Raw genomic sequence first — 17,482 nt, forward strand, 5'->3', positions numbered from 1 at the left:
ATATACACCTACAAAATAACCAGCTGGTGTGATCCAGGCTTCGAGCCCATTTTATTTGTTTCAGCACATTGAACAGATGGAAACATTCCATCTGTGTTTTCCTAGAATATAGAGGGGTTGGCAGTGAGGGTCTGTGGGTGTGCAGAAGGGCTGGGGAGCAGCAAGGGGCTGTGGGGGAGCAGTGAGGGGCTGGGGGAGCAGCAAAGGAGGGCTGTGGGAGCAGTGAGGAGCTGGAGGAGCAGCAAGGGGCTGTGCAACCATTGCTGACACCAGTAAAGCACCACTGACTGCCTCAGCATCACCAAGGCGGACGTGTGATGAAGGGATCGGTGCTTAGGCGCAGGATTTGTGTGTGTTTATGGATGGGAGGAGTGATGCCATCCCCTAGAAAACTCGGGAAGCTGCAAATGGGGTTTGGGCTCGTGTGCTTCAAAGCTGTACCCCCAGCCCCCCCCCCCTCCTTCCATCACACCCTGGAACATTAAAGCAGGTTGGTGCGAGTTCAAAGCTGGGACCTCAGCGCAGCCAAAGTGGTGACGAGGGAAGTAATTAGCAAGTGAAATGTTCAGTGCTGTAGTGAAATGATGTTATGATATTGGGCTGTGAGGAGGGGAGGGTGAGAGCAGCTGGTTTTTCCATTATCCATACAGCCCTGCTCTGCGAATCCTTCCTGCATAACGAAGGCTCCTTGGGTTTTATTCCATTTCTCCAGCCTGTTCCTGTGTTCTGCCTCACCCGCCCTTGGCTGGCAATTTGCAGGGTTGCAAACGAGCTTGGAGTATTTTAGGAGCCAGTGGTTTTTCAGGAATGAGTGCTCTGCCTGTGCTCTGTGCCTGTGATTCAAGTTCTCCTGGCTCAGTAGCCCCCAATTACCCATGTGTGCGGAGGGGGGCCGTGTTTATGGGTCTGCTGGAGTTGGATCAAAGCCTTGGACTGCAGTTCCTACCCGAGGATGAATGAACCACCTCAGGGATCTTCTTCCAGCCCCGGAGTTTAAAATATTAATAGGATATCATTTCCCAACAAGCACTGCAACAGGTAGTGAGCGCTCTGTTATAAAACATTCCTGTTAGCGGAGCACGTGGAACCGGCAATGCCGCGTCCCTGGAATTGACACCCACAAACTGTGCGTCCCCCACATGGCCATGGATGTCAGTGTCCCCTTAAATGGACTCTTTCTCCGTGCTCCACTGGGTCCCCTTCTGCTCCTGAAGTATTGTAGCCTGCGGGCACCAGAGCAGGCCCCGGGGATCCCTGTGCTGCTGGGGTTGTGATCTGCTGGCAGAGATCTGCTGGCCGTGATCCACTGCCCATAATCTGCTGGCCCAGATCCACTGGATGAGATCCACTGGTGGGGATCTGCTGGCCAAGATCTGCTTACTGTGGTCCACTGGCTGAGATGCACTGGTTGTGATCCACTGGCCAGGATACACTGGATGAGATCTGCTGACCATGATCTTCTGGTTGAGATCTGCTCCAGCAAGCAAAGGGCAGCATGGCTGGGGACTGAGAGGACAGTGAGGGCAGCTCAAGTCTCCTGGCCTGTGCTCACACTGCTCTGGCTGAGGTGGTTGGTAGATGAGATGTCTCTCTCCCGTGGCTCATCAGGCTCTTGTTCGTCTCCCTCACCCTGTGCAGGACAAAACTGATGATGAAATAAGCCAAAATTTTCTCTCCAAAGAGCAGACACCCCACGCTGTCCCCACAAGCTGGTGACACCACAGAGCTGAGTTCGGTGGCTCCCCCATGGCCCAACCCACCAGAGAGGGCAGGAGCTGCCGAGGAACCCCAGAGCCTTTTCCCAAAGTTATTCCACTGTTGCTCCCTCAGGCAGTGGTGGGTGATGGAGGGTCTTGGTTGCTGGCAGGGGACTGGGGACACTCCAGCTTTGCTGATCTCTCTGTTTTTCCTCTTTCTGCCATTTCTGGACCTGCAGCAAACCCTGGAGACGAATCTCACCAACCTGGTGAAACGCAACAGTGAACTGGAAAACCAGATGGCCAAGCTGATACAGATCTGCCAGCAAGTGGAGGTGGGTGAGGGCCAGTGGGGGGCTGGGGGAGGTGCCCGGGGCATCTCCCTGCTCTAGGGATGGGATGCATGGATCACCTCAGAGTCCTCTCCTAGGGACTACCCTGGGAACAGAGATGAGTGTGGGGGGAAGCATTGCTGAGGTCTCAGGGGAGCTGAATTGCTTGGGGGAGTTTAGTCCCAAACAATTGAAGATGCAAGGATCGTTCCCAGGGTCTGTAGGGTCTGAAGGAGCATGGCATGACTGGGAGCCACTGGGAAGAGACATGGGCTGCTGGGCTGGCTCCACGCAGGAGGACCTGCCAGCTTCTCTGTACTGGGGGCAGCAGGTGGTTTTGGTGGAAGCCTGGGTGAAACTGAGCATGGAAACCAGGCTCAGCTGGGTGACACCGAGCCTGTAACAGGGCTCATGAACTGGGTGACACCAAGCATGGAAGCAGGGCTCATCAATAGCCTGGGTGACACTAATCCTGCCAGCAGGGCTCATCAACTGGGTGACACCGAGCATGCAGCTGTTCCTTGAACCACCACCTTCCCATAGGACAAAATCCTAGGCTGCCACCGGGATTGCTGCTGTGGATTCAGGGGGAATTTGCCAGTGCCTGAGTGAACACAACAGCTGTTTGCTTCATCCTTGGGCACCACGGCCTTCCCCACACCTCCCCTTAGCCACCCCCTGAGCTCAGCAGCCAGCGGGATGCTCTGGCGGGATGTGGGGATGCTGCAGCAGCATGTTGGAATGCTGTGGTGGGATGCAGGGATGCTGCAGTGGTGTGCAGGGATGCTGTGACTGTATGCAGGGATGCTGCAGTGGGATGCTATGACAGGATGCAAGGATGCTTTGGTGGGATGTGGGGATGCTGCGGCTGGATGCAAGGATGCGGATGGATGTGGGCATGCTGCAGCAGGATGAGGGATGCTGCATGTGCTGGCTGGAACTGCTTGCCCTCAGCAAAGCACCTGGAATGGATTTGTCCATGGAGCTGCAGCTTGTCCTTCACCACCTGCATCTCGGAGCAGCTGGAGCTCTGGCGCTGGGAAGGTGCTTCCAAACCCCCGTGGTTCCTACAGGCAGCGTCAGTGCTTTGTTCTTTGCTCCCTCAATAATGTCCTGATGATCTGGCAAGAGGAAATGAGAGTAGAAGCCCTTTCTGTGAGTGCCAGCAAGGCTGAGTGTGCCGCCAGCAGCTGGCAGCCACTGTCACAGTGTGCGAGGAGGAGGAGGAGGAGGGGGCTGAGATGCTCTGAACTTCCAGCCAAAATAAGGAGAGAAAAGTCCCACTTGGCTCTGCAGCACTGCTGGCCTTCCGCACTGATGCTCCGTGTCACTCACATTGTCCTGTTTCTCTCTGCCCATGCATCACTGCAGTAGGAATGGCTTTGTCCGAGCTGTCTCTCCTGGGCTCCCTCTTCCCCAGGGCTCAGAGGGCTTGGAGTGAGTCTGGGAAAACAGACAGCAAATGGCTGGCTGGCAGGGAGAGAAGGAGCCAGGACGTCCTTGCAGAACTCTGGTGACAGTCACCAGCCCTTGCTGCTCTAATGGCCCACACTTTAGCTCTGAGAACCCACTAGGGACGGAGCAAGGATTTGGCTGGATGTCCTTCCAAACCTCCTCCTTTGAATCCAGCTCCAACATCTTAATGACCTGACCTATGATAAATTGAAATCCATTTGGTGTTTCTGTCTGATCCAGGGAGTCTCAGACCTCTAAGATGTCATTTTCAGCAGAGTTTGGGAGTTTTCAGCTTTGTCAGACGCTCTGCTTAAAATAACAGTTCAAACAACATTTCTCAGCCATGCTGAATGCACAGCCGGGCCCTTGGAGGCACCTTCACAGAGAGCACAGTAAAGTGTGAAGCAGAAAATATCTCTGCCTCCCTGTTTTCCCTGTCAGTCTGATTCCAGGGAATTTTGCTTTCGAGCTATTTGTAGACGTGGCACACGCGATCCCGACATACTCTGCCCCTCGGCCACGTTCAGTGTAAGTCCCATGGTACAGCCAGGGAATGGTGCCACCAACACCCGGACAGACAGGGGTTCACAAGGGCACTGCAAGTGTCCCCAGGCCACTGAGCCCATGCTGCCTGTCAAAGTGACTCTGGTGCCTGGGGTGCTGCACTGAGAGAGGGTGAAAGGGCCAAGTCCCGTGACAGTGATGGAAACGTGGACCAAGGAGAGCAGGTAACAATCTCGTGGAGAAGCTGAGTTTGTAAAATAGAGATGGTACCACAGTGATGTCCCCATGGTGGGGGGCAGCAGGAGATGCTGCACATGCACCATGGGGTGGTGGCCTCTGTGCCATGGCAGCCACAGGGCTGACCTCGGTGTGAGCTCGTGGTGTCTCCAGAGCACGGCTGCTACACGGCCAAAAAACTCTCGAGGGTTTTGGAGGCTCCATCCCTGAGCTGCCAAGGCACGAAAGAGGAGGTTTGCCTGTGCCTGAATCATACTGTGGGCTGAGATGCTGTTCCTCATCCCCATGAGCTGCAGGATGAGCTCTTCCCAGGGCTGAGTTTATTCCAGGGCTGTGTTGTCCCTAGCACATTCCCCCTCAGGATTGAGAAGAATGAAGTATTTTTTCTCTCCTTTCTTACACCTAAAAGCCTCCCCCATGCCCAGTGCTCCTATACCCATAGCACTTGCCAAGTCTTCATCCCAAGTCCAGCATTTACCTGGGAACTGAATCATCCCTACAGAGTGGTTTGGCCAGTGTCTAGATGTGCTTGAACCAGGGATTTGCCAGGAGAGCAGTGCTGGTCTGCATTACACCCACCATGCTCTGCTGGCCCTTTGGGAGGACTCCAGCCTTAAAAATGCTCCTTTTGGGGCAGAAGGCAATTGGGAAAGGGACTGTGTGGCCTCTGCGACTTCACCTGCCTTCAGCCTCCCAGAGCATGAGCATGCCTGAGGGCAGAGTTCTTGCCCTGGACAGGTTTTCACATTTTTGCTATGGATGGGTACAGATTTATGTTGTCCTGTAGTCATCCTGGAAGGGGAGTGCTCCAGGCCTGAGCCCTGGGACTACTGTTGGTCAGCAGTTGGCTAGGGGGATGGACCTAGGGCCAACCTGAGGTGCTCCAGCCTCCCCTCCTATCCTTTGGCCCAACATCTCCTTCCCTCCCTTTGCCGTGCACAGGCCTTGCTTCATCTTCCCTTACCTTCATGTGAACCAGAACCTGAATGAGAGTGGGAGTCAAGAGTTTGTGCTTCTAGGAAGCTGGGGTGACAGCCGTCTCCATGGGCACATGGCCTCGAGGGACCTGAGTGCTGCCAGCTCTCCACGGCCGGGCTGCACAGCAGCACTGCCACAGCAGCTCACTGCAGGCTCCAAACCCTGGAGCTGATTCCCCCCCCTCCTGCTACGTGCAGCAGATTGGGAAAATTTTACGCTGTTTTTCCTCCGTGGAGCTCCCTTTGCAGACCATCAGCTGTCTCCCACTCCGGTGTTGCATAATCTGCTGGCCAGGTTTAAAAAAAGATGCTGTAGCAAAAATGTGGTGCACTCAGGGCTGCCTTTGGACTGCTCTGTGTTTCACAGGGATTTGGGAGTAAGAAATAAGGAAAACTGATTTCCATCTTCTAGCGTGCTTTAATTGATAGGGCTCAATTCCCCTTCCCCGTCCTGTCTTGTCCTGTCCTGTCCACCACCCCAGGGATACTGGTCTTCGGAGGCAGAGAACTGGAAGCTTTGCCTGCACCCCCACACACTCTGTGGGTGCACCATGGTGAACACAGCCATGAGGGTGTGTTGTGTGTCACCCCAGCACCTGTATGTTGTCTGTCCCCCCAACACCTGTATGTTGTGTGTCCCCTCAACACCTGTATGTTGTGTGTGTCCCCATCACCTGTATGTTATGTGTCCCCCCAACACCTGTATGTTGTGTGTTCCCCCCAACACCTGTATGTTGTGTGTCCCCCCAACACCTGTATGTTGTATGTGTCCTCCAACATCTGTAGGACTGTGTGTGCTCCCCCCAGCACCTGTATGTTGTGTGTCCCCCCAACACCTGTATGTTGTGTGTTCCCCCCAACACCTGTATGTTGTGTGTCCCTCCTAACACCCGTGTGTTGCTGTTCCTGGCCAGGTGAACACAGCCATGCACGAGGCCAAGCTGATGGAGGAGTGTGATGAGCTGATGGAGATCATCCGCCAACGCAAGCAGGTCATCGCTGTCAAGATCAAGGAGACAAAGGTGAGGGGGGCTGGCTCATGTGTCCCTGGTCCAGCCACGGGCAGAGGGGCCGCAGCCATGAAGGATTTGCTTTGGGCAGCCATCAGTGCTCTCAGGTTCTTCTTCTTGCTGTCCAAAATCTGGGCGTCCCTCACTGCTGCTGCCCCAGGGCTCCTCCGCCAAGGACAAGGCATGTGCTGGATGTGGCTGGAGGAAGAACGGTGTGTGGGTTAGCGTGACAAGTTGCTGCAGAGGCTGGGATCACTCTAGACAGCTTCCTCAGGGCTTTTAACTACCACGGTCCTAATAGAATAATGTGGAATTAATACTGAAGGACCGGAGCCCAGCACTGCAAAGAAAGCAGAGGCTGCACAGTCTGCACTGCAGCACAGCTGAGGGGGGAGCTGCTTCTCACCCTTTTCTTTGTAGGGGTGTTTGGAGCCTTCATCCAGCGGTTCCAGGTGTTTTGCACTGGTTTCTTTGTGTGATGTCCCACCCCAAAGGGAAAGGCAGCACTCAAGATTTATAGATGCTCATGGTCGAAAGGACTGGCAGAAGTCAGAGGGTCAGCAAAAGCTTACAGAGTTTTGTTAGTAAATTACAAGTAATTTACTTGACATGGAAATTTATATAGATTAGTTCCTCATCTCCTAGTATAAGCACATAGCACTGGGTTTTGGATAAAGGGGTAGAGTGAACAGGAAGAGAGAGAGGGAGATGGATTAAAGACGGAGAGAGAGGAAGAAAGAGAGATCACCAGTCCTGGTTCCAGCAGCAGGGTGTCCAGGGTCAGGGGGCACTGCCTGGGGTTCATGTGGGGGCCTTTTTATAGATAAGTTTTCCCCGCCCTGGGGAGAAGTTTCTCCCTTTCTGTGCAAGTCACTTCCCATGTGCAGTCCATTTTTCCAGACCTTTCTGGAAACGGGTCAGAGGCTTCAGGTGTTTTTGGTGGTCTTGATCTCCCATACAGGCCATGCCCACTTCTCCACCTCACTCCTGCTCTGCTGTGTTGTGCTTATCTTTAGGAGCCGGAACAGGGATGTTTGTCCCAGAAAAGTGCTGCCCTACCTCTGTAGGGCCCCTTCTCCAGCCACAGCAACCCTTGGGCTCCACACATGCGACAGGGAGAGGCTGGAGGGCTGGGCTGTAGCTCTGGGTGGTGCCCTTGGGAGCTTCCATGAGCCCTTTGTTGTTCTCACTGAGTTTGGGTGTGCATTGGGGTCCCACCGCAATGCCCACAGCCAAGCCCCAAATACAGATGTTTCCCAGGTGTAGACTGGGAGCAGGTTCCACTGCAGGCGTACACAGGAGAGCCACCAGCACGACTCTGGGACACCCTGGCATCAGTGGGAGCTTTGAAATCCTGCTTCTACCCCAAGCACTCCAGGGAACATATTTTATGTAACGGTGCCGTCTGCCGGTCCATCTGTCTGTCTGCTTGCACTTCCCACTCTCTTCCCTGATGGCTCCAGGCTGTACTGTCCAGTTCAAGCCATGCTTGGGAGGAGCTGGAAGCTCCAAACTGTTGTTTTCCTACAATTGACACCTGGGCAGAGGTGAGTGGCATGGATTAGTGCCCAAACTCTCCGCAGAGGCAGCGCTGAGGAGCTGCCAGCCCAGCACTGCACCAGTGGGAGATGGGTGTGGGGACACTGGTACTGGCCATACTGGGTTTGGCTTCCAAAGTTACCTGGGAACTGGAATAAGCATCTGTGCCAGTGAAAAGAGGCCAGGGATGGAAAGGTGCAGGGGTGCAGCATTGCAGATACCTCTGTACCTTCCCTGTGCTGTCTGTGGTGGGGCTGGGCAGGGTCCCCCCTTGCTTCCAACACCTGAGCAGCAATTTCCAGGTCAGAAGGGGACGCAGCTTTCCCAGGAGCCCCAGCCAAAAACATGGGAGAGTTTAAAAAGCTTGAAAGACAGCTCCCCAGAGCCACTGGGACATTCCTGTGCCATTTCAACGCTTCTTGCTCCCCGTGAGCAGGCCCTGGCTCAGGATGGGGCTCCCTCTGTGCTTTTCAAGCTGCTGAGCTCCCTCTGCTCCTCTGGCAGGTGATGAAGCTGCGGAAGCTGGCTCAGCAGGTTGCCAACTGCCGGCAGTGCCTTGAGCGCTCCACGGTCCTCATCAACCAGGCCGAGCACATCCTGAAGGAGAACGACCACGCGCGGTTCCTGCAGACTGCCAGGAACGTGGCTGAGAGGTGGGCTGGGCTCAGGGCTCTGATGCTGCAGTTGTCCCCTGGTCGCAGGTTCCTGCCCAGAGATGACTTTGTCCCCAGAGATTCCCAGACCCCCCTGGAGCCTCCCACCATGCTGCCCTCAAATAAACCCCGAGGTCAGGTTCCCATCCCTCACAGGACAGGTGTTGCATGGCTGGTCCTAACAACACTGTGGAACAACACTGTGGAATACGGGGGTGGGAGGGTGGTGGGAATGCCAATCCACAGGACGCCCGGGGGCCAGTCAAAGCTGGGATCCCCAAGGATGAAGCCCCCCTACTCTCAGGGGGGCTAGGCTGCTCCCCTGGGCAGTGGTTTGTAGGTGCAAGCTGGTTTCCTGACAGCAGGAACATCACAGCGAGGCTGCCTGCACCCCTCTGCCCCCCCCCGCCACGGCCAGGCTTTGGGAAACATGTGCACCCTGGCGCGTACTGATGGTCCCTTCTTTCCTTCCAGGGTCGCCATGGCAACTGCATCCTCGCAAGTTCTGATACCAGATATCAATTTTAATGATGCCTTTGAAAACTTTGCTTTAGATTTTTCCAGAGAGAAGAAGCTGCTGGAGGGGCTGGATTATCTAACGGGTGAGTGCACGGGCACATTCCCCTCCGCTGCACCCCGTGTCCTCCCCACAACCCCATGTCTTCCCCTCAGCCCCTGCCCCCGTGCCCCACATCTTCCCCTTAGTGCCTTCCCCTACGCCCCACCAGGGTCTGGCAGACGCATTTTAAGACTTAACCTGTAAAAAGCGCCGGGTCAGCTGTGGCAGAGCAGGGGCCGTGCTGTCCCCAAGACAGTGACGTGTCCCCATCCTCCCATTTCACTCTGCTGCTCCTGCAGCATCCATAGAAAAGTCCAGAAAGCTCAAAAATTATGGTCTCTGTGACCTGGGGAGGAGTCTGATGCCCATAAGGATGCGAGAGGGATAAGGATTACATAAGGATCCATAAGGATTACAGGGAGGGAACAGTGAATTAACCAATTATTATGCTTCTAATGCACTCTGCGCTTTAACATTTCCCTTTTCCTGCCCTTTTTGAGGGTCTCTTGGTCCTAAATTATGAACCCTGTTGGGCAGGACCTTTCTGGGCCCCACGGTGCTGCAGCACAGACTGAACACTACCCTCAGGGATCTGAGAGCACCAACAGCTGCTGGACTGGCCTGTGCTGGAGCACTGAGGGGATGAAAGCTCCAGGGAGGCAAGGACATCCTCACTCACCCAAATCCGATTTTATTATCACAAAGCAGATCAGCTTTCACTGAAAGACTAACACAAACATGTGTCTGGATCAGTTATGGGATAAACTACTTATTCCACAGCCAGTCCTGGGAAATAGGTGGATTTGGAAGTGGGTTCTCAGCCTATTTCGAAGTGGGGGTGTCAGACCTGATGGAGCAGCAGCAAAACCCCTGTGCTCTGACCCCTGGATGCTTCGTTAAACTAAAAAATTTAATTTAGTTTGAAACACAGTGACAGATAAAATGAGGGATTTCTGGGTGTCCAGAGACTCTGCTCCCACCGCGAGCCCACCCCTGTCCTTATGGGAACAGAAAAGCCCTGGGTTTTCAAAGAAGGAGAGCCCAAGCTGACTGAAGTCTGTGGTCTGTGCCCTCCCGCAGCACCGAACCCGCCGTCGATCCGCGAGGAGCTCTGCACGGCCTCGCACGACACCATCACCGTGCACTGGATCTCGGAGGACGAGTTCAGCGTCAGCTCCTACGAGCTCCAGTACACCATCTTCACCGGCCAGGCCAACTTCATCAGTAAGTCACCACGTGCTGCGGGGGCTGCGGTTCCCTTCGGGAAGGAATCCCAGGCTGCCCAGAGAAGCTGCGGCTGCCCCATCCCTGCAAGTGTTCAAGGCCAGGTTGGGTGGGGATTGGAGCAGCCTGGGCTAGTTGGAAGGTGTCCCTGCCCATGGCAGGGGTTGGAACGAGATGATCTTTAAGGTTTCTCCAAGCCCAAACCATTCTGTGATTCTGTAAGGAAAAGGTTCTCAGTGGTTTAAAGACTGGGAATTCATGGAGGAAACAGCAGCAAAGAATCCACCAAGGGCTGCAATCAGAGTTATGGAGACCTCCCCGTGCTGGGGGTCCATCCCTGAGCTGCTCTGCCCTGCATTTGGTGCCATCAGCCCTGGCTTGTTGAAGCACAGGGAGCATTGGAGGGTCTCATCCATCTCACAGCTCCCAGGTCCGTACATCTGGGATCGTATGGGCAAGGCAGCACTGGCTGATAATTAACATGGTTTATAAACCCTCTGTAACAACACTGAGTCACGTCTCCAGGTCATTTTTTGTGCAAATCGCTGCCATACCTAATTGTTTTTCCACACCGCCACAAATTTGCCTGACAGGAGTGGGATTTGAGGACCAAGGAGGGATCTCACTGATGTTCTGTGGCTTGTGAGAAAGTGTTATTCCTGGTTTTCCCTAGCAGCACTCAGAATGGTGCCTCAGAACGGGCGTTTTGGGCCGCCATCAGTCTGTCCCACTGGCTGGGAGGACGCTGGCCCTGGGAGTGCGGTGTCACGGCTCCGGAAGGCTGCGCAGTGCACTCTGGAATGCGCAGGAAGCTGCCAGAGAAAGTTCCTTGTGGCTTTCCAAGCTGGATGTCACCTCTACAGCCCCAGCCCAGCCTTTGCCCTTGTTTTGGGAAACAAGATGATGTGTTTCCTCTCAGTCAGAGGCTGTATGGTATCGGTGCTGCCGCAGCCAGATCTGCCCTGCTTGGCTCTCCTCTCATTCCCAGCTACAGCATGTTGTCTCCAGCACTTTGTCCTTCTCTGGAAGCTTGGAGAGCTTGGCCACCTCTCTGGCTCTGCTTTTGGATGACCACCAGCCCCCATGTTCACTGCACTTCCAGCCGAGGGCAAGACAGGGACAGTGCTGATGTCATTGAATGGTTTCGGTGGGGAGGGACATCTGAAGGTCCCTGAGTCAGCTCTGCAGAAGCTGGGTTGACAGGGTGCTCAGGGCTTCCTCCTTGAGAAGTAAGGACTGTATAGAGATGGAACACCCAGTGCTTCCCCACCCCCAGCTAGGAGGATTTTGCCCTTTTCCAAGCAGGATTTCCCCTGCTGCAGCTTGTGCCCTTGCCCTGGGGCCATGCTGGGGAAGGATCTGGCTCCCTCCTCTCCCCAAATGCTACTTTGGACACATGGCTTGGACTCCCATCCATCGAGGGACTTGGGAACGAGTCACCTGCCCACGTCTGGGGGTCTGGCGCAGGCGTTGGGAAGGGGGAGCTGTGGCGACTGTGGGGATGAGGAGCAGCAAGGGCAGGGCTGGAGGAGAGCCCTGAGGGCACATGTCAGGAGCGTCCTTCTTAGCCGGCTTGGGTTGCTATTGCTAGGAAGAGCGAAGAAAACACGAGTTAAATCTCCGAGGAGAAAATGAATAACGTATTGTCCCTTGGAATAGCACAGCCGGGTCCGGGTGAGCCCTGGCTGAACTCATGCATGAAGAGACACTGGAACACTGAGCAGGAGTCCGGGAGGCTGACCAGGAGAGGAAATACCTTTCCAAGGAGCACACAGTTGGCCTGTGGAACCCATCCCCTTCACGCTCCCATCAAAGCCAAGAGCTCAGCAAGAGCCGGACGTTTTTATGGATGACAAATGCTGCAGTAAAAAGGATTTTTTTATGCTTTGGCGAGGGTAGGAGCCCTCAGTCTTCAAGGCCAAGCTCTTTGTGGTTGTTTTGGGAAATAAGCCTGCTTGGGAGGCCGAATCCTTCCCTCTGTCGTCTCTCAGCCACTTTGTTCTTCCTCATGGAGGATCCCCAGCTGGTCCTTCCTGCAGGGAGGTGACAGCCACCAGTGCCAGGCTGGAAGCTGTGTACTATGATGAGAGCAGCTCTCTGTGTAGGCTGCAATCAGGATCACATCTGTTTTATTTTCTACTTCACATCACATTGCTCTGCGCCCCTCGGCCATTCCCATGTGTGTTCTAAACCAAATCCAGGCTGACAGGGGCTGCAACCTGCCCTTGTCCTGCGGCTGAGCCAGCCACTGGAGATAAATGAACACCCCACGGAAGTCATTGCAGAGGAGGTGAGGAGTGTTCCCAGCTCCTGCCCTCAGCCCTGCATGTGCTGAAAACCCTCCTCCAGTCACCCTGAATTCACAACCCACTCCTCACCTCTCACCAGTTCCAGTAAGCCTCCAGCTACTGCTTCCAAGCCTCCTCCTTATCCCTCTTTTGGCTCAAAGCCCTGGCCCTGTGCTGCAATAGCTGCCCCAGAGCTGTGTTCAGGAAGCTCAAGCACTGCTGCCATGGTGGGTCCTGGGCTCTCACTGCCCCAGCCCCCCAGTTCCCCCCAGACCCTGCCGGGTCCCTGTCCCCCAGCACTGGCTGCTCAGGTGCTCATGCTGGCTGCAGGTGATCCTTATGCCAGCCATGCTGGTGGCAGGAGCAGCCTCAGTGGCTCAGTGAAGGGTTTTTCCCCTTTCCTGGAGCACTGTGTCACCTAATGTACAACATTACATTTCCGTACATGCCAGGCCCCGCAGCTCCAACACTGCAAACCACTGCAGCAGTCAGGCTTGGCAATTCCAGAGTCTTGGATTTTTCATTCCCTCCCATTTCCAGAAAGAGTTCAGGCTCCTGAATGATTTCCAGGCATCTGGATCCCTTCACTGAGAGCTCATTTTCTTTGAACTGCTCTGCAGACTAGTCTGTCCAGGGAGCTGAAGCATCAGCATCCCTTGGCCTTATTACTTCCTGCCCTGGAGCACTGAGCAGCAGGCAGGAACAGGATTCAGGTGCAAACATGTTGATTCAATTGCAAATACGTCCTTTTCTGCTTCTGGAATTGCTTATTGTGGACCAGGAGCAGGAGAGAGACTGTCCTGTGGGAGCAGAGACATGAGAGAGGATGATAGTGGGGTGAGGATACGATGATGATATCATGATGATGAGATCATCACCCCCTCCTTGGCACCAGCAGTGACCTCTGCCATCTGCCCTGGCTGAAAGGTGCCACTGGCTGAATTCTCCTTTCTCTGCACCTCTTCCCCATCACTTCCCACGGCAGCATCCCAAGATGCCAGCACGCCAGCTCTGGCTCTGCCTCACCAACATTGCCTTGATGTGACAATGAAAGAGATTCTGAGTTGCTGGGATTTATCATCTCTGGAAATTTCCCTACAGACGCTCTGGTGGTAAATCCTCCCGAGGGCCGCGCGGTTGTGAGCTCTGCCTGAGCAGCGGGGGGACTTTGTATTCTGTCCTTCCCTGGCAATAAATCTCTCCCTGCCTCTCCTGCGCTGCAGGTCTCTACAACTCCATGGACAGCTGGATGATCGTCCCGAACATCAAGCAGAACCACTACACGGTGCACGGGCTCCAGAGCGGCACCCGCTACATCTTCCTGGTGAAGGCCATCAACCAGGCGGGCAGCCGGAACAGCGAGCCCGCCCGCCTCAAGACCAACAGTAGGTGCCCGGGCACTCACCTGGCCATGGCAGGTGGGGGGGGGAGAATTTCATGGGTGTTGGGGTGTGGCTGAGTTCTCCCAGAGAGCCCGCAGCAGCTGGCACAGGATGGAGACCGCGGGGTGTTTTAATTATTGAAGTGCCCCTCTCGGTGCCTCTGCTCCTTCCCTGCCTTGGGGTAGTCTCCTGCTACCCCATGTGGTGCCCTGTGCTCCTGTCAGCACCCATCCCTGGGGTCTTAGGAGGTCATAAAGGCCCATCATTCTGGTGGCTTTACATCCCTGGGCTTTTTGAGACTAATGCACAGAGTCCCAGAGCAACTGTGTTCTTGTGTGTGCCTTTGCTCACAGAGAGTTGTGATTTTAGGGAGCCATAAGGATGTTGAAAAGTGTCTCCATGGTGGTGGATGGGACTTTGCAGCCACACACAAAGCAGAAGTTGCACTTTCCAATGCCCCAGGGATGCCAAATGTGTTTAGGGAAAGCCAAACTTGGAGACCAGTGGTTCTGGCACAGACAGAGCTCCTGGGTTTGCGGTGGAAAACCTTTTCCCACTGACCCATAGCCTGGGGGGATGCCACAAGGGGAGGGACAATGTATGGTTTTGGAGGAGGGAATAAGCTGGCTCTTCAGGCTCCTACTCACTATCTGATCTGTGCCCACATCTCTCCGGTGCTCCCATGTCTCTGTGCAGCTCTGGTGAGCACAGCTCTCCCTTTTCCCATCTGTCCCTTTTCCCAACAATGGCTTCTACCTGGACGAGGCTTTTGTGATGATTTGTCACCTACACCTCCTCCTTTTCTTTGCATGACGTTAAACTGAATAAAATGACATGGAGGCGGTGGGGCTGAGGGAGCTGCTGGGGAGCAAACTCCAATCCAATCTGCCTGTTTATTAAAAATTTATCCCTCTTGTGGCTGCTGTTTTTCAGCGCTTGCCCAGCTTTGAAAAGCACCTCTTCTGGGAATGAGGAATAGGCAGCTTGGGAAGCCAGGAGCGAGGGCGGTTGGCCATGGCAGCAGCTCCCGGTGGACAGGGGTTGCTCTCTGGGATTTTAGCTGAGTGTCAGTCACCAGAGCTGCCAGCACAGCACTGAGGGCTTCTGCTCAGAGAGAGACTCAGTTTGATAAGAGCCTCATCTGGTTTTGAGCTCCCCTTGCTGCAGGGATGTGTCTGCAGCAGCTTCCTGCGTGTTCGAAACCTCGAGCAGCCTCACCTGAGGCACTGCACAGGTTATGTGTGAGTGTGTTTTTGTGTGTTCCAAAGCCCCTTCCACAAGGACTGGTCCTTCTCTTCCCACTCTGGACAGGAGAGGCGTGTGGCACTGATGGGCACACATCCCTCCTTGCCGCCGGTTTGCCATTCCTTTGCCATCTGTGTTTGTGGAAACTTCTGAATTCCTGAAGGTTTGATTTAGCCAGATATATGGATATAATATAAATTGATATACTTTCTCCTGTGGCCAGCTTTGGAGGACAAGGGCTCCTTTGGGGTGTCCGATGGTGCCACCACCCCGTGCTGCATCCCCAGCGTGCCCCCGCTGGCCGTTCACCCTGCCTGCATTTGGGACCAGGGTTTCTCCTTTTCCTGTGTACAACATCCAGACAACATCACACCCACGCTTTCCCACCGCTGTAACCTTGGTGCAAATGTCAGCAGCTCAACACGGAGACGGCCCATTAGCATATTTCACAGCCTGTTCTGTTCCAAAAGTGATGTCTGGAGAGATCCCTCCATTGCCAGAAGGTCAGTGTCAGGACACATTGATTTCCGCAGCGTCGGCGCTGTCAGTGCTGGCGCTAAATCTGTGTTCCCGAGCAGAAGAGCTTGGGAGAACAGGTTTGGTTTAATGGCAGGGGGACCTTCCTCTGCTGAGGCTGGACCTGAGCAGGACATATTTAGGAGCAAGTGTCCAAAAGTGGATAAAAGTGCCAGAATGCAGGGACAGGCCCGGCTCTGGCAATAAATAAAGTGCAGGGAAGGCGGGTTTTACAGTCTTTGCCTTGACCAGTGCAGCCTGATCTTATTCTCCCTTGCAATTTTTCTCTTCATGATTTCTGCATCTCTTGGCAAAACCTCAGTGTGGTACAGGATGGCTCCATCCACATCTCATCCAAGATGTCAGGTGTGGATCTGATGCCTGAGCAGCAGGCTCTGAAGTACCTGTTAGAGACTGGATTGTGTTAGTGCAGATGTTTTTAAGGAGCGGGATGTGTGTCCCTGTGTTCCTGCAGCTTGGTTTGCATCCTGGGCAGAATGTGGTGGGCACCTGCAGCCAGGACAGGGATGGTTCCTTGGGAGTGAAGTGCATGTCCATCCCTCCCTTCTACCCACACATGTCTTGAGCCAAATGCAGTCACTAGCTGTCCACCCTCCCCACTCTGCCCCATCCCTGTTCCCTCACAGCCAGAGGAATGAGGTGCACAGGAACTTCTGTTCTGTGGGGCACGGGCTGGTGTGGCACTGGTGTCACCCCTGCACTGACCCCCCAATGGGGTGGGCTCCTGTTCCCTGGATTTGGCTGGGTGTGGGAGGTTGTCTCCTGCTCCTGGGGATCTCATTCCAGCTATTTCCATAGCTGTTATGTAAAGCAGCAGGCAGCCTCTCCTGGCTGTCCCTACAGACAGAGGCAGGAGCATCCCAAGCCAGTGAGCCCCTGCTCACAGCTATGGCTGCAGGAGCCCTGCAGGGCCCAGGGCAGTGGGGTGGGTGTTGGGGGTCCTGCAGGGTCAGGGGGTGCAGGGCCAGCACACACCTCCCTCTGCCTGGCTTCATCCCCACACACCACCAATGACCTTGACCGTGTTCCTGGTTGCCCCCTCTTTGCTCCTGCCTGCCTGGTGCCAGACAGGATTTCCTCTGCTCCACTTGGACACTGCCACACTCCAACTGCAGGGAAGAGAGGGATAATCCAGCTGATAAATGCCCCAGGGGTGCAGCCAGCTGTGTCCAGTCCTGAAGCCGGCTGTTTCCCCACAGCTCCCAAGCCCCCTGCAAGGATGACCAGCATAAGGCTATCAGGAATATCCCAGCAAGCTGAATTTATGGGATAAAGGTTATCTGAGTGACCAGCACAGGACATACACGGTAATGACAAGAGCAATCTTTGCAACCCCCAGCTCTCTGCCAGGCACTGTTGGGGGGCTGGAGGGTTGCAGTGACCCGGGGGCACAGGGGACGGTGAGGGTGGCTTTGGGCAGGGAGCAGGTAGTGAGGGCTGCTCTGCCCTCTCGTGTAGTGGGAGTTCCCCTCCCTTTGGCAGCTCCCATGCTGGGGATTTGAGGTTGGGATCATCACAACTCTGTGAAGCCTGTGGTTTCCCAGTGCCAGGGAGATATTTTGGGAAGGGGGTTGATGGGAGCAGGCGCCTGGCTGTGTCCTCTGAAACACCCTCTGACCTGTCCCAGCCCATGTGCTGCTGCCTCCCACCCCGCCCATCGCAGACACTGCCTGCGGATGCGGCTCCAGCGCCCGGTCCAGGACGTGCCAGCACAAACCAGTGACAAGGGCTGGGCTCCAGTTCTTCACACTGACCTTAACGAGGGGTCGCCTTCGGAAACAGGGCTGTGAGTGTCTCTCTGCTGACAGAGCCAAGTATTTTTATACCTCACTTCCTCAGAGCT

The 17,482-nt window shown here is 54.9% G+C and overlaps 1 protein-coding gene across 4 annotated transcripts in view; it reads left to right on the forward strand.

The window, feature by feature from the left end:
• MID2 (midline 2) overlaps positions 1-17,482 on the forward strand; it is a 77,638-nt gene that overhangs the window by 53,042 nt on the left and 7,114 nt on the right. For 3 of the 4 annotated variants that reach the window (XM_017819406.1, XM_017819414.1, XM_017819420.1), the window contains exons 3-8: positions 1,937-2,032; positions 6,117-6,224; positions 8,256-8,404; positions 8,879-9,006; positions 10,044-10,187; positions 13,699-13,860. In XM_017819406.1, coding sequence (XP_017674895.1) covers positions 1,937-2,032; positions 6,117-6,224; positions 8,256-8,404; positions 8,879-9,006; positions 10,044-10,187; positions 13,699-13,860 — 787 coding nt within the window. Of the gene's footprint in view, positions 1-1,936; positions 2,033-6,116; positions 6,225-8,255; positions 8,405-8,878; positions 9,007-10,043; positions 10,188-13,698; positions 13,865-17,482 lie in introns of all 4 variants that reach the window. The other variant, XM_017819423.1, reaches the window with a different exon arrangement.

Source organism: Lepidothrix coronata, unplaced genomic scaffold, assembly GCF_001604755.1.
Source record: "Lepidothrix coronata isolate B3197 unplaced genomic scaffold, Lepidothrix_coronata-1.0 Scaffold2, whole genome shotgun sequence".
Classification (NCBI taxonomy): Eukaryota; Metazoa; Chordata; class Aves; order Passeriformes; family Pipridae; genus Lepidothrix; species Lepidothrix coronata.